At 35.8% G+C, this 17060-nt stretch overlaps 1 protein-coding gene across 1 annotated transcript in view; it reads right to left on the minus strand.

Moving 5' to 3' along the window:
- The window catches only part of klhl4.S (kelch like family member 4 S homeolog), a 90712-nt gene that overhangs the window by 18241 nt on the left and 55411 nt on the right, over window positions 1-17060 (minus strand). The window contains exons 4-6 of the mRNA XM_018233057.2: window positions 13297-13493; window positions 8030-8242; window positions 7202-7388 (exon numbers count right to left, since the gene is read on the minus strand). Of these exons, the coding sequence (XP_018088546.2) occupies window positions 7202-7388; window positions 8030-8242; window positions 13297-13493 (597 nt within the window). The remainder of the gene's footprint in view (window positions 1-7201; window positions 7389-8029; window positions 8243-13296; window positions 13494-17060) is intronic.

Below are 17060 nucleotides of genomic sequence, written 5' to 3' on the forward strand. Positions count from 1 at the left end.
AGACGTGCAACTAAATTGGTTAGAGGGATGGAAGACTTAAATTATGAGGGGAGACTGTCAAGGTATGGGTTGTTTTCTCTGGAAAAAAGGCGCTTGCGAGGGGACATGATTACACTTTACAAGTACATTAGAGGACATTATAGACAAATAGCAGGGGACCTTTTTACCCATAAAGTGGATCACCGTACCAGAGGCCACCCCTTTAGACTAGAAGAAAAGAACTTTCATTTGAAGCAACGTAGGGGGTTCTTCACAGTCAGGACAGTGAGGTTGTGGAATGCACTGCCGGGTGATGTTGTGATGGCTAATTCAGTTAATGCCTTTAAGAATGGCTTGGATGATTTTTTGGACAAACATAATATCAAAGGCTATTGTGATACTAAGCTCTATAGTTAGTATAGGTATGGGTTTATAGAATTTAATTAAAAGTAGGGAGGGGTGTGTGTATGGATGATGGGTTTTCATTTGGAGGGGTTGAACTTGATGGACTTTGTCTTTTTTTCAACCCAATTTAACTATGTAACTATCTAACTATGTAACTGTTCTAACATGACATAAGCCACTATAACCTATTGCAAAGTGTGACAAGTTTCAAATTTTCATGCATGAATAGTTTCATATACTGGCCAAAACTCTTGCTCTCTACAGAATATAGTCAAGATTTTGAAACTGATTTTTACAGATGTTAAATAGGCTAAATTTTGCTCTCAAAGCATATGACTTGCTTGGTTGATTCACATCTGAACATTTTAAATTACTCTTTTCACTGCTGCAAGAAACACCACCATGGTCTATTTTGTGGCCTGCCCAAAGCAAGTTCGGTCCAACTTCCGCATGATCTCAAACTGCAAGCTTATACTACCCCACCTCCATGCATTCTCTGTTATATACTCATGCCTGTGTGGCCCGCCCCCTTCCATGACATCACAGCAAGGCATGTTGGGTGCGGGTTTAGGGTCTAGTATGGGTCAAATTTTAGTTGACCCACACATCACTAATGGCAACATATGTCTGAAACAACTTTTACTGTGCCAAAATAAATGAATGTTTTACAGAACACTGGCATATCGTGAGTGGCTTGCTTACAAGTTTATATAAGCGGAAGGGATAGAATCGAGAAATGTCATAGCACTGAAACACAAATACAGGAAAATTTAAATGATATTCCAAATGATACTTTATACTTATACTTTTCCAGCTGTTATGACACTAAAGTGAATTATTTAGCACTACCCGATCCAGAGAAATGAAAATTACTTGGCCAAAGACCACCAGAGTGCATACTGGGAATTAAAAGGAAACATTGTCTGAGGTTCATGTCTATGGTTGTTTAGGGTAGTGTCTGAATAAGCAGATCTGTTAGCCAGTCATGTGTATGGCAAAGTCATGTAATACTTACACACGCCATCACTACCTTGTACTACATGTTTTAAAAGACAAAACAGAATAGTAGTGTTTTGCATAATTGCATATATAAAAAATGGTTGACTGACAAGTTCAAAAGTAACAAAACAATAGTTTTCCATCTGATATTATACTACAGTAACAGATTTATCAATGCCTAATCCAGAGAATTTAAAATTAACATGGCCAGGGATCACCAGAGAGATTGTGTGTCCAAGAAACACATTGCTCCAAGGTACTCAGATGAGTACAGTTTGGCCATCCATGTATATTAAAAAGTCATGAAATATCTATATGCACCACAGCAAAATCATCACCACATCATTCTGAATTTAATACAGACAAATAAAAACAATGTATCTGTGACTCACATGATGGAGGTTATATATCTCTATTGGTATCGATCAGTTATCCAGAAACCTGCCATCCAGAAAGCTCCAAATTATGTGAAGGCCATAGATTCCATTTTAAACAAATAATTAAAATTTTAAAAACTGATTTCCTTTTCTCTTGTAATAATAAAATAGCACATCTAAGGAGATGCCTGGACGTCTTGTTTGGAAGAAATGAGCAACATGGGAGTCTTTTTTAATGCACAGAAGCTTCTATAACAATGTGAGGCATTGGAAAGAAGCTTCTATAACAATGTGAGGCAGTGTATATGAGCAAAAACACATTAACCACTATGTAATGTTGCATTCCCACTAATACCAAACTTTCATCACTCATCATTATACATTATATTAGGGCCTTGACACACACGTGGTTTTACCACGTGGAAATGCGGCACTGTTTTTAAAAAAAGCCGACCGCTGCATAAATACGCTAAGTGATTTTAAGCTTAGGCAATGGCACACTAGGTTAGTGTATTTATGCAACGGTCAGCTTTTATAAAAAAAACGCACCACGTTTCTGCGCTGAAAACCGCATGCCCTAAGTGTTTAAGTATACAGAAGAGTTTATACACACATGTGCAACATAAAGGGGGTTATTTATTACAGTCCGATTTTTTTCTGGTTGAGCTTTTAAAGGGGAAAACTTTTTTTTCACAGGAAAAAAAATTGAAATTTTCATGATTTATTAAACCCTGATGGTGTTAAAAGTCCAAATAAAAAAGTACTCCAGCTCAGACCTGTGAGTTCATGTAGAAGTCAGTGGCAGATCCCATTCTGTGCTGGGTTTTGTGTTCACTAATACAAAGATTTTGTGTTTTTGGGACTTCAAATCTGAAAAAGTTGCAGGTTTTTGGCACTAAATCCAAAAAAGTCACAGGTCTTGGCAACAAATCCCAAAAAATTGTATGTTTTTTCGTTTTACTGATCATAGGAACGTGTCAGTATCAAGTAAATACTGCATAAGGACTAGTTCCCCGCAAAGCCCCCCCCCCACAGAGCACTCCCGCAAAACCACCCCCAGCCCCGCGAACCTGTGTGCAGCAGAATGGCTGACACCACTAACAGATCTTACGGGTTGCTTCAGTAACGCTTGGCTGGGGCAGGAGTGATCCTTCCATAGGCTGAATTCCTGTTTTCTTGCAAGGCACCAAAGTGGGTAACGAATGGTGCCTGGGACTGTGGGGAGGTACAGGGAGCAGAGAGAACCATGGGAATGGCTAAATGGGATGGAAGGATTGGTTGATGGCACTAAGGGAGGGCTGTTAAAAAAAGGGGAAGCTGCTTACCCTCCTCCTCTTGTAACACCATGAGCACCTGGAGCGCTGTGCAGGCTGGCAGCATGTCTGGTCTCCCCTAATGGCGGCCAATTATCCTACCTCCCACCCATTGCACTGTTACATTTATGTGTTAAACATTTTTCAATGGATTGTCTTCCATATAATATCTAGTATAGCTAAATCTAAAACCAACTGGACTTGCTGAGTAATCAATGAAGATGTTTCACTACTCATCCGAGCAGCTTCTTCAGTTCAACTGAGTGGTGTGGGAAGTTCTCGCCATATAAACTCTTCCACTAATCCAATCATTGTAACTCTTCAAAGAAGTGACATCTGAAGAAATTCACAGAGGTGTTGATTCTGTGTAGTTATTGTGATAGGACTATCCAATGTGTCATTCAACTCCTAGAAACAGGTGTTACTTATGAGAGTTGCATGAATGGATGTGTGAAGTGTTCTGAAACTGCCGGGGTACAGATGTTAGAACAGCATTGTATGCAGCAGACAGGTGGTGTTGAAGGCCCCCGCCTCTGTTCAGGGATGGTTTCTCCACCTTGACATGAATTTCCTCTTTCACGCCTCGTTCAAACCAGCGGTCTTCTTTATCCAAGATGTGGACCTTGCTATCTTCAAAGGTGGAGAAACCATGCAATGCTGTTCTAACATCTGTACCCCGGAGGTTTACTGCGTATCTTGTCGGCGATATATACAGTATATAAATGATAATGATGATTATACCTTTCCTTTGCCTTTAAGAAAAAAAAGGCACCATTTGCATTAAAAAAAACTTGGCAAGAAAATGTGCCTGAATTTCTATGAAAGTGAATGGGAATTGTCTCTGAATATTTTAAGCAGCTTAATTTAATTGTTTTTGCCAAATTCATCCTCATTCATTTGCATGTGATTTTTTTCCCTGCAATAAAATACAACTACAACTATTCTGTCTAGAGCTTTGACCTTAAATGTTCTCAAGAATAAAACATGACAGAAAGAGAGAGAGTAAATGTATTTTGTAGAGATATATTCATTTTATTGTATAAGGCAAAATACTTAATTAATTTATAAACGATTTGGCCAAATACCAAAATAAATCGGGATCCTAAATTTTGATTATGAACATAATTGTACCAGTTATGTGAAACTGACAAACTGCAGCTTTTCTTAATATAAAGGGCAGAATAGACATCTTAGTATGTGGGAAACAGTCTTTCTGTTACTCAGAGTTTTCTGGCTAACTGATCCATGTACTTGGTCAATTTTTTCAAACCATATATAAAACGTACTTTACTTTATTATAACTGAATTTGTGAGCATAAGTTTAAAGAGCAGAATTCTTGTGTTTCAAGGTTTTTTTAAAGATTTTATTTTGCATTTTAATTATAATAATACAGAGGGGAAATAGCTCCCTTACATAAGAGACTGTATAAAAGGGGGACAGGAGGAAGAGATAAAGAGAGCAGATAGGGTGAGCTGGGGAGGGGGAAGCTATCAGGATTAGAACAATACAAAATGCTGATATTTCTTCAGATAAGTATTCACTTATAGTTTGGTATGCAAGTTTCTGTTTGTGTAGGGAATCATTTATAAACATTTTCCAAAAGTTCAGTGCAGATGGCTTGGTGGGTATCCAGTGTAACAATATCTCCTTTTGGCATAATAAAACAATTGCAAGTTTAGCGGGCAAGTCTTAGCTGTAAAGTTTTCATGATACAGAGGAGCCATAGGCTGGGTAATAAGGACATTTCAACATACTGTAGGTGAGAATCCCTGTATCATTAGGTATTACCAGAAGATGTGTAAGAAAGTACCCACAGCATTGAGACATTTGGGACACTAGTCAGAAATTCCTGAGTGTATCCCAACTATTCTTTGTGAGGCAAAGTATACTGTATTGAGGAATTTAGTCTTTATATATCTATCTCTACTAGAGATAGTTAGTTGGGGTATAGAAGCTAGGGCATCTTTAAACATGTCCTCCTCTAATTCTGGTATTTCTCCACATCATTGTTATCGAGCCTTGTTCAGTTGGTTGGTATTCGACTCCATTAATATAATTTACATACAATTTATGGCTTTTGCCTGATATGATCGGTGGAGGTATAGCTTCAAAATAAAAACTCAGATTTTTGCCTGAAAACTTCGGGGTATTGCCAACATCCCAGCGCACATCAAAAAATCATTGGGACTTCTCCCATTGACTTATATGCAACCTTGACAGGTCAGAGATGCCAGATTTTCAGATTCTGACTTTTCCATTAATAAATTCTGAAAAATGTGTGATTATTTTAAAAGTCAGATTTTATTTAAAAAATCACAAAATGTTAGTGATTTTTGAATTCGGAATTTGGTAAAAATTTTGTGATTTTTTTTTTTACGAAATCTGACTTTTAAAAAAAAATCACAAATTTTTCGGAATTTATTAAACCCCAAGGATGGAAAAGTTAGAATCCGGAATCTCAGACCTGTCGAGGTTGCATATAAGTCAATGGGAGAAGCATCAATTATTTTTTTATGTAAGCTGGGTTTTTGGCAATACCCCGAATTCTGAGTTCTCGGGTGAAAAATCTGAAAAAATCATGAAAATTTTATGAGAAATCTGAAAAAATCATGAAAATCTGATTTTTTTCAGCAAACAAAATTTTCGGGAAAGTGTATTAATAAATAAACCTGAAAAACCTGTGCTGATTTGGTCTGAGTTTTTTTCAGGAAATATTGAGATATTCGGACTTTGATAAATAACCCCCTACATATGTTTATTTAGATTTGTTCAAGAAATAAATTCAAGCTTGTAGTAAATATTTACTACTGCATTTACTTACAGACAAGAGTTTGCCATGCCACTTTAGTTTAACACACCAGTAACCTGTATGGTTTTATAATATAATAATAATATAATGGTGCTTAATAATGCTCCCAGTAATAATCAGTGCTTAGTGATATAATTTATGTCACATGACTTACAGAAACGTGTGCATTATAATAAATAAAGTATCCCCTGTTGTAAAATATGAGGATATTAAAAGTTATGACCTTTAAAAGAGCACAAGGCTGAAGGTCTCTTGCTTTTATGTGGTCATGGAACTCTTCGGTGACTTATAATATCCTTATATTTTACAATAAGGGGTATTTTTTTTCAAGATATATATATTTGTCCATTGTATATTGTAAATCTAAAACAGTAAACTTGTGGGTGTATTTGGCCTAATGAAGATAGTATATACAGTAATACAAGACATTATAATTGAAGCTTTTGGGTAGCAATTAAAAGGTATAGTTGTAATATTAATGAAATATTCATTAAAACTGCAAATTAAACATTTGTGTTTCCGAACTGCTATGTTAACGAGTTGTGATGGGTGAATTTATTGAATTTGCAGAGAATTTCTGCGTTTTGCTGCCAGTGAATAAATTAGCTAAATTGCCGCAAAAATTCCAAAAAATTTTTGACGCCGGCAACATTTCCAATTAATAGGCGCCCATTGACTTTAATGCGAGTCGGAATTGTTGCCGGCGTCTGAATTGTCGCCGACGTCAAAACTATCGCCCACCACTATCAATGAGGCATGGTTGCATACATATATAAAAAATACAGGCATTCCAGTTCTTGCTTCCTAATGGTCATTATTAATTGTTGAAATGCAAACTACCTGATGCATGAACAGCTTGAGGGCTGAACTGCACAGGACAGCTTGGCCTGATCTGACATGCTGAGAGGAAGTGCATGCAACGAGGTGGATGCACTGAATATAATGTAAGTAATAGAAATGTCGGACCTTGTAGCTGCGTGCATCCATCGCAATACGACTGTTGGATGAAGACGCAACGTCCGTCATTTGCATCCAACAGTTGTGTCGGATGCACACGGCTACAAGGACCGACATTTCTATTACTTGCATGATATTCGCGCATCCATCTCGTCACATGCGTTTTCTCTCAGCACATCAGATCGGACCAAGCCACACCATGGAGTTCAGCCCTTAAACTCCAGCTAAGCTGCAGTTCTTATTTAGACAAAATGCAGTTTTAATATTTATATATTTATAGTTAGTTATTGTTTTTTCATTATCCTTGCATAATTCCTAGTTATTTGTGTTTTGAATAAACAAGTCTGTGCACTAGTCCTACCTTTTGTAGCATCCATTCCTCCTACAGCATAGAGCGCTCCCACAGTCGACTTTCTGGGTTTAGTCCTAGGACTCTGCATCATTGATCTCCTCTCTGGTAAAAGGTGATACTTCATTGCTTCCATAAGAAATTTCTGACATTCCAAGTCATTTGCAAACATTGGACTGTTTTCAAGATCTGCAAGCAACTGGATCAAGTAAACAAATTAATTAAATAACCCATTTTGGTGTAAATACAAAAAATTACTTCACACCACTGTATTGTTGAAAATTTTAAAGAAAAATAATATGCATACTTTCCCCCCTCCCCTGATTTCTATTTAGACAGGGACTTCCTTATTTATGGAAATTAAAAAGTGTTGTGGGGGTGGAAAGTTGGGCTTGAGGTTGATCAGGATGTTATTGGATGTAAGTGCGACAAAGGTGGATTAGAACAGTTTATTAAAATCCATCACTCATCAATATTTATTTTACAATGTTTAGAGGCAAGACATACTGTATATCATTCAGAATCTCTATATTCCATGTCTTTCTCCCCAACCATTAATTTCCCATGTTTTCATATACTTCATATTCATTCCAATCCTCTCTCTCTTTTCCTCTCCTCAGCTCTACCTTTTTGCTTCCTCTATCTCTCTTTGTTTTTTTTAACAACTGTATCCCCTATCTGTCACAACTCCCCCCATGACTATTTCCCACTTTAGTTCTACCATTATGAAATTTTGAAAAGCCAATAGACAATTGATCTGCAAGAGATATTACTGCAAAAGTCTGTTTGTAATTGGTGCTATATACTACATTTTAGAGTGAAACTGTTAATTTCAAGTACCTGTGGAGGAAGTAATGGTAACCTAATGAAGGAAAGCAACATTCCCAGATCTCTTTGTCGAGATTGAATGTCATGTTTGACCCACTGCATTAAAGCTTGAAATATTGTTTCTTCATCAGGAACATTGATGTCATCACTAGAGAGCAGCTTTGCTATTTCACTTGCTGGCAACAGGAGAAACTCTTGATTCCGTATAACTTCGATAAAATGTTCCTGAAAATGAAAAGAAATGTTATGATTCAACAAATGCATATGAAGTCATTAAGTTATGAAGTTATTAACAGTATGACAGCTTCCTTTTACACTCTGGCACTATTGTTCTTTTTCCTGTTGAATTTAAAAACTTAAAGAAGAAGGAAATCCAAATTCAAGGTTCAATACACAATTACAAACTTTGTTTTTTTCTCAGAAAGAAAACCATAATCCATGAAACAACATGATAATTATTTCAGTATTATTATATGTATGGGAGCTATGATTTGTAAACTTTTTATCCAGAAATTCCAAAATTCGACAATGCAATTTGCCAAATTATCCTACTTAAACAATGCTTCATCTTCGCTTATTTGCTTTTTCACTGTCAATATAAGTAAATTGTACTTAATTTTAATTTAGCTAGTAGAGATTCATGTTGAGGCAAAAATATATTCTATTTTTTTATGTTTTAATATCCTTAAGGCATGGTGCTCAACATTTCAGGAGACCACATATCTGGCAATAACTTGCCATAGTATTATAAATTACTGTATATTTTTTATCATATTGTTTCATGTTTATGGCTGTGTAGAAGAACCATAAATTACATTTGACCTGCATGGAAAAATAAAATAAAATAGAAAATAACGTCTATGTGCAAATGTCAGTTATGCACTGTCCAAACTGATCCCAAGAGCCCTTCATAGAAATTACCTCTGATCACAAGGCTTAAACAAAATATTAGACAAGATATTAGAGTTTCAGTGGAAAGATGGCTTGTTTACAGGAATCTATTAAGGCTAGAGTCACAATAATAATGTATGTAGCCACAAGGAGAGATTAATACTACTGCAAGTTAAAGAAAAATTTACCTAAATAAATAGGTGCAATTTCTTCTAAAACAATGATTGTTTGACGGCAAATAAGCATTAAAAAAAACATTCTAACTGTAAACTAAAAATTAAAACTAAAAAGTTCTCATTCTTATATAAATAGGTTTACTTACATATTTAAGTTGTGAGCGATAGTTGGATTTTTTATAACCAGTTGTAATTGTGGTTCTGTCAGAATCATTACATTTTACTAAGAAATGGAATTAAAGGACGAGGAATCTCATTTATATCACATAAATAATATCCCTTAGGGCTTCCCCACCCAGCTGGACCACACCCCAGTGGACCCCAATATTGCCCTGTTTACGGTGCCTGTTAATAAAATGCAGAGCAGCACAGTAGGGTTGGCAGCTGGCATCTCCAGCCACTTGAAGTCAGTTTATCAGTTCCCTATCAGCCAGGGCCTGCACTAGAGATGGGCGTATATGTTCCGTTTCTCAAAAACTGCAAAAAATTCGGGAAAAATCTTGAAAATCTGACATTTTTAAGGAAAAATCGTGAAAATGGGAAATTGACGCGCCCGTCTATTCTGACGCTCATCCAAAATTTTTTGAAAATTTATTTGCTGTACATATATAAATTAACATAAATTAACATACATTTATGAGAAGCCAATTAATCTCCCTGTATGTTTTCAAAATGTGGGAGTACCCAGAGGAAACCCATGCATACATGCTAATGCTTTGCAGACCCATGCTAAAATCGAAGCCAGCACTGTAAGGCAGAAGGGTAACACTGAGCCACTGTGCTGCCCTTATATATATAAAATGCAACATGGTACAGCCTCTCATTCTACTTTATATGCATTAATACATACATGCTTGTTTTAATAGTTAGAATCTGTTAATGTCATTAAAAGAAAATTCAATCTGCTCCTAGCTTAGCAATATAAATGATAGCTCACTTCTTGGACTTGTGGCATTCATCAAATGTCATGGTATTTGAAACTTTTAGCACAGTATGAGTATGACATTTGAAGAGCTACAGAACTCTTTTTATCAAAGTCTTTCTTGTAAGTTATATTCCTTAAATATATTAATATTGGTACTCTTAATATTTTAGTGTTTGTTCATCATTGAGCAGGTTCATAACTGGGTATCTTAGGAACACATCAGTTTCAGTTCATATGATCACTGCACACAGAGTATACAGCTCACTGAGAGACTATGGGGGTCCGAATGTATCTCAATATTTTCTGCTACAAACTCCGATGAATCGGGTTTTTCAGCTTATTTATTATTAAATTTTCCAGGAAATCTGATTTTCACTAATTTTTCTGACTTTTTCATCTGATTTTCACAATTTTTTGTAATTTTCACCCGAAAACTCTGAAAACGTTGGGGTATTGCCCAAAACCCAGCGCACATCAAAAAATCATTGGGACGTCTCCCATTGACTTATATGCAACTTCGACAGTTCTGAGATGCCGGATTTTCAGATTCTGACTTTTCCATCCTCTAGGTTTAATAAATTCCGAAAAATTTGTGATTTCTTAAAAGTCCAATTTTATAAAAAATAAATTACATTTTTTTTTTAGATTTTTGCATTTGGAGGTTAGTAAATAACTCCCTATATGTATGCTGCACAATTACATTCAAGTCACTACCAAAATTAAGATTTTTTTTCTGGTGAAAGGGAGATCTACTCAGTTTATATATGCTAATCAGGTCCAATGCATGTTGCTGACTACATTGATTTCTGTGCATGTGTTGCCACATAATTAATTACTAATGCACAATAACATTCTCTAATTTTCTCTGGCAAGGCTGCTGCCCCAGAGGCTAATCCTATAATTACGAGGCATAGATGAGCATATAACTTTAAGAGCTAAATAGCTTCAACATTTGGAGGCACATTTATCAAGGGTCGAATTTTGAATTCAAGTGAGTTTTTTAAAGTCCCTTAAATTTGGTTGAATTTGAAATCTGACTTGGGGAAATTTATTTATAAAATCAAATTGTTAATTGTTTTACCAATCTGAAAATCTAATTTGATTTGAATTAAAAAAAAACTTGATTCAAGTTTTTTTTCTGGAAAAAAAAATCGAATTTCAGGAAAGATACAAACATCAACAAATTGATCCCTGGACCTCTCTCATTGACTTATACAGTAATAAAGGGCCAGAGTATGATACATCTCAAAAATCTAATAATTTTTTTTTAAAAAAAACTCGAATCGAGTTAGGATGATTCCCTAGTCGAATTTGACAGTTTTGACCATTTAAAAAAAAAATCGAAAATTCTAATTTGAATTTTCAATTCAACCCTATGAACCATCTGGACACACCCACTTATTATAACATTTTAAAGAATCATCTAGAATCCCCATTCCCTGTCTTCATTCCAAATGGTAAACATCTGGCACTATGGCAGAAAGAATTTTCCCTAGTTTAAAGCAAACTGAACCACTGGTTTGACAATCTTATTATTTTGCAGTAATAGACTATTTCTACAAGATTAGTATTTCTGTAACAATGGTCTCCAGGAATAAGATTTTTGCAGTAATAGTCAGACAGTTAATTCGTTATCATTTGGCATTATTACATAATTTAAGCCCCCAGAAATTCTATGCATTTCCTTCCTCAACCAAATATTCACTCCTTTTGTGCTTTTTTTCTTCTTTAAATTATGCCCCTGCATTTAGAAGCATGCCATGCACGTATGAACTTCACTAAAGAGCTCACTAAAAGAAGCAACCAGTTACAGTGTACAATTACTCTGTGAGAAGATGCATTAACAGTTTCCTGTTGATATCTCTCTTGGGCAGATGAGTTTTACTTTTTACAAACAGACTACTATTTCCATCAATCCAAATGGGTCCAGCTTCCTGTTTCTATTGTGTAGTTCAACACAGAGAACAGGAAATGTCTTGAAAGGCTAACACTACTTATTTATAACAGAGGAAATAAGCATTCAAAGCAGCAGGCACTATATCTTTATGTATCCCACTAATCATTCACCATTTATTTGGTATCAAGGGTACATTATATTAGTATAATATATACATAAGTATAATGTATCACATTTATTATTTCATACAGCCTTTACCTAATGAATAAAAACAAAGTCTTGGATTTACTTGTTTATATTATTTTTTTCAGGAAAAATGTCAAATAAAGTGTGGAAAGTTTATAATTAGATTTTAAATAGATGCTGGTCCATATATAATTAAAAAGCAATGGAAAGGTCTGCAATAAAACAGTGAACAGAATTAGAAAATATGCATGTGATGCAGTAAATATCACCTACAGGTACATGTGTTCCACCCTCTGTTGTGAATGTTGAGCCAAACCATTTTTGCCTTTACATTAAAAAAACGATTAGCAAATGTTGAAACCTAACAAACATGATGAATATCTTAGCTGTACTATGTGAATACAAATTATAGTATATCTATTACAAAGAGAACTGCAATATTTTCTCTGAGTGAGGAAAACCCCTGTCTTCCTGTTTATGTTTAATTCAGCAAATGCACAGCACTAATTTCGGTCTAGTCTTGGTTAGTATAGCACCCTTGGTATATTAGGTTAGCATCCCTTGCTCTTTAGAAAACCAATGTATAAAAATCCCCTTTTCTGTGAGACATTAAAAATTACATTTTCTTTCACATTAGAAAAAAATGGTTAGCCTGTTTTCTCCTTTCTATTTAATAACTGTACTGGACATGCACTCTTAAAACTCACCCATGGCATTTTATAATACTATCTGAAAGTACATATAATATTATTTGTAATATTATTAACATGTATTTATATAGTGTCAATATATTTTGTGATGCTGTACTATAAATGAATGTATACATTGAACATACCTGTGTAGTAAATAATACCATATAAGATGCATTGCATGCCATTTTACTATATCAGTTTCTACTCAAATTTATTGTACTTTTTGCAGCTTGTGCCTCTTTTTCACACAGTGATTTACAAGTAAATAGAATTTCAGTGCTATGCCTCTATGGGGCCTATTTAATATTGCTCGAGCTTTCAAGCTCTGGCAATATTTAAAGAAACCCCAAGTGAGTTAGTAAACTTGCGCTGGGTTTCAGGCCATATAACATTGTCAATCTTAGTATAGATATGTGCAAGTTGTGCCTAGCAGAAAATGATGAACATAGAACAACAATAGTACCTAATGATGGTAAATGAGCATTTTACTATTTTAGAGCTGAAAATCTTACCATTGTGTAGCTGTGTGCCACTCTCAAAAGCTCTACACAACCTTGTGCATCTCCAAATGACCGAATCCCTAAACAGTTGGAAGGATGAAGCTGCTTCATCAGGAAATTGCAGCAAACATCAATAACTTGGGATAGCTGGAGGAGACAGGCTGCAGCTAGCAAACACTCAATGGTGTCTTCTTTAAGTTCTAAAACCCCTGCAGATTGTTATTAGGAAGAAGGAAAATAAGTGTCATCTTACATAGCAAGGCAACATAATTTAGATTTATGGTTATCATTTCCATAAGAATTGTATAGTATAGTTTATTTTTATTATCATGTTCTGGTCCTTAGATGATTATACAAGCAAGAACAACATATTAGAGTTCATTAAACAGTATGTAGGCTTAAAATGGACCAAGAGATATTGACTAGACATCAAATCTAGTTACTTACAGGGGCAGTAAAAGGGTAATCACACTATAGATTCTTTGTAGGAAAAATGAATATGGTAGTGATTATTTTCTTTTGATGTATCAGTATAATTCATGCTCTCAATGCAATAAATAGGAGGCCTTCAAGATTTATTTAATATTACTCATACAGTAGGTTTAGACAAAGCTGCACAAAGAGATGTTCAGGCACAGACCATTATTCATTAGATTTCATATATGTTTGGTTGCCTAAAAATGAAGGAATTTGAGTGACTTGGCCAAGACCACAAGTTGACATAAAAGCAGTAACAGTAATTAAATTACATGTCTCCCTGTATTGAATTTCAGTGATGTAACCACTCAAGAAGCTACCAGAGATGTCCAATTAAAAAAAACGCAAACAATAGAGGTAAACACAAGATTCAAATGTGACAATTTTAAGTTAAAGTTCAGCTCATTTACTATAAAAAAAAGGTAAAAATCAGCAATTAGATTTCAACAAAATATAAAAGCAAATATCTGATTGGTTGCTATGAGTAGTGATGGGCGAATTTGTGCCGTTTCGCTTCGCCGAAAAATTCGCAAAATCGCGCTGTTTTTGACGCCAGCGCCCGTTTTTGGTGCTGGCGTCCGTTTTTTCGGAAAAAAAATTTTTTTTGGACTCCGGCGAATTTTCGCGGGCGTTTCCCGAATTTATTCGCTGGTGGCGAACTCGCGCCTGGCGAATAAATTTGCCCATCACTAGCTATGAGCACTATCACCCATTATTCTTCATTCCACTTTTTTACACAATATGATAAATAGACCCCTTAAAAGTCCCTCGTTCTACTAAGGTCCACAGCAGGAAGAGCGAATGAAAAAAAGGAAGGGGTGGGTAGACAGCCAGATCAGAAATGGCTCTACCATGCAGTAACATTTTCTCTATGATCTCATCAATGAAACAGGCAATCACCTGAAAAATACCAGTGGTAGATAAAAAAAAATTGTGTTTTTTAAATGTTAAATGCATTTTATGTTTTTTCAATGTTTAATTTATGTGAAGCCAAAACCTGATTGAGTTCTCATACAGGATAGAAGCAAAATGTCACATAAAGATTTAACATTAAAGGGATACTGTCATGGGAATTTTTTTTTTTTTTTTAAATGAATCAGTTAATAGTGCTACTCCAGCAGAATTCTGCACTGAAATCCATTTCTCAAAAGAGCAAACAGATTTTTTTATATTCAATTTTGAAATCTGACATGGGGCTAGACATTTTGTCAGTTTCCCAGCTGCCCCATGTCATGTGACTTGTGCCTGCACTTTAGGAGAGAAATGCTTTTTGTCAGGCTGCTGTTTTTCCTTCTCAATGTAACTGAATGTGTCTCAGTGGGACATGGGTTTTTACTATTGAGTGCTGTTCTTATATCTACCAGGCAGCTGCTATCTTGTGTTAGGGAGCTGTTATCTGGTTACATTCCCATTGTTCTTTTGTTTGACTGCTGGGGGGAAAAAGGGAGGGGGGTGATATCACTCCAACTTGCAGTACAGCAGTAAAGAGTGATTGAAGTTTATCAGAGCACAAGTCACATGACTTGGGGCAGCTGGGAAATTGACAATATGTCTAGCCCCATGTCAGAATTCAAAATTGAATATAAAAAAATCTGTTTGCTCTTTTGAGAAATGGATTTCAGTGCAGAATTCTGCTGTGGCAGCACTATTAACTGATTCATTTTGAAAAAAAAATTTTTTTTCCCATGACAGTATCCCTTTAACCAGACTGATTGGGTTCTGAAACCCCTGCAATGAGTTACTTTCACTGCCTCCAAAATGTTTGTTTTAACATGAAAAAAATAGAGAACAGGTAAACACAAGATTCAAATGTGAAAAAGATTCAAACAGGAAAAAAAGCTAAATTTTAGTAACACATTTTTCATTCAATATTTTTTTCATTGATTAAGTCTCATCAAAGCTAGAGTGCCAAAAAAGACTGCTATAGCAGCTTTGAAACAATACAAAAAATAAAGTAAATTTGTAGTGGTCTTTCCATTGTCTAAAAACAGCACCTAATACAAATGACAACATTGTGAGTTTGGGCTAATTTTAAGGATCAATTACATCTTAGTTGGGATCATGTACAAGGTGATGCCTTATTATAGAGGAAAAAGGAAAAAATTTTAAACATTTTAATCATATGATTAAAATAGAGCCTGTGGGTGATGTTCTTCCTGTAATTCAAGATTTCTAGATTACAGGTTTCTGGATAACGGTTCCCATACCTGTGTTAAAAATGTTTTCCCCATATGGCATTTTGTGTGATATTGCTGTAGTGGGTCCATTGCTGTGCAATTTGTTTTCCTTTATTGTCTTAAATGATGATAATGAAACTATATAAGCATAACTGTGGATCGTGTGTGTGTGTACAAACATGCAACCAGAGACCCCAACCCTCCACTGATTATAAGCTCTGGAATTCCAAATAGGTGCCAAATCCATTACTGAGCAACAAGGGGCAATCACTCAGAAGCGAGAGGAGGAGACAGAATCAGTCTGGGTGGGGGGGGAAGACAGGAAGTGTTAGATTACAGGTAGAAAGAAAGCTGATCTGGGGCTGTAAAAAGTCAAGAATTCAGAAGATTCACCGTGCCAAATAAAGATACCATTATCCCTATATATCAGGAGCCCAAATATACCTTCTTACTTTCTTACCCAAACGCCCGGCCATATAGAGGTGGGTGTGCACATCCAAGCGTATCAGACTCACGTGCGCCCACTCGTTTCTAAGGGGCTTGTGGATAGCAATGTAAAGTTGGCACAACGTCGGAGGGCAGTATATCTTGGCTACCATGGACGTAAAAAGCCTTTACACTACCATACCCCATGATCTGGGGATCTTGGCATGCAAAATGGCACTTGAAACCAGATCTGACAAGTCTGTCCCGACAGAATTCCTCATCGACTTACTACAGTTGACACTAACCCGGAACTATTTTCGATTTGAAAACACGTTTTATCTGCAAACATTGGGCACCGCCATGGGCAGTGCCCTGGCGCCATCTTACGCCAATTTTTTCATGCTCCAGTACGAACAAGAACATATTTTGGCAAAGGCCGCAAACAACCTATTACTCTATCAACGCTATATAGACGATCTGTTGCTGATATGGAGGGGGGATAATTTATCACTTATCACATTTTTTGATACCTTAAACAATTTGGATAACCCAATAAGACTTACTTTAAATCATGATGATCGTTGCATTGAATTTCTGGACTTACAAATCTTCAAGACAGAGGGGGGCCTGGGCACCAGGCTATATAGAAAACCGACTGACCGGAATACCATCCTCCATGCTGCTAGTGATCATCCA

The sequence above is a fragment of the Xenopus laevis genome, chromosome 8S (genome assembly GCF_017654675.1).
Source record: "Xenopus laevis strain J_2021 chromosome 8S, Xenopus_laevis_v10.1, whole genome shotgun sequence".
Taxonomy (NCBI): domain Eukaryota; kingdom Metazoa; phylum Chordata; class Amphibia; order Anura; family Pipidae; genus Xenopus; species Xenopus laevis.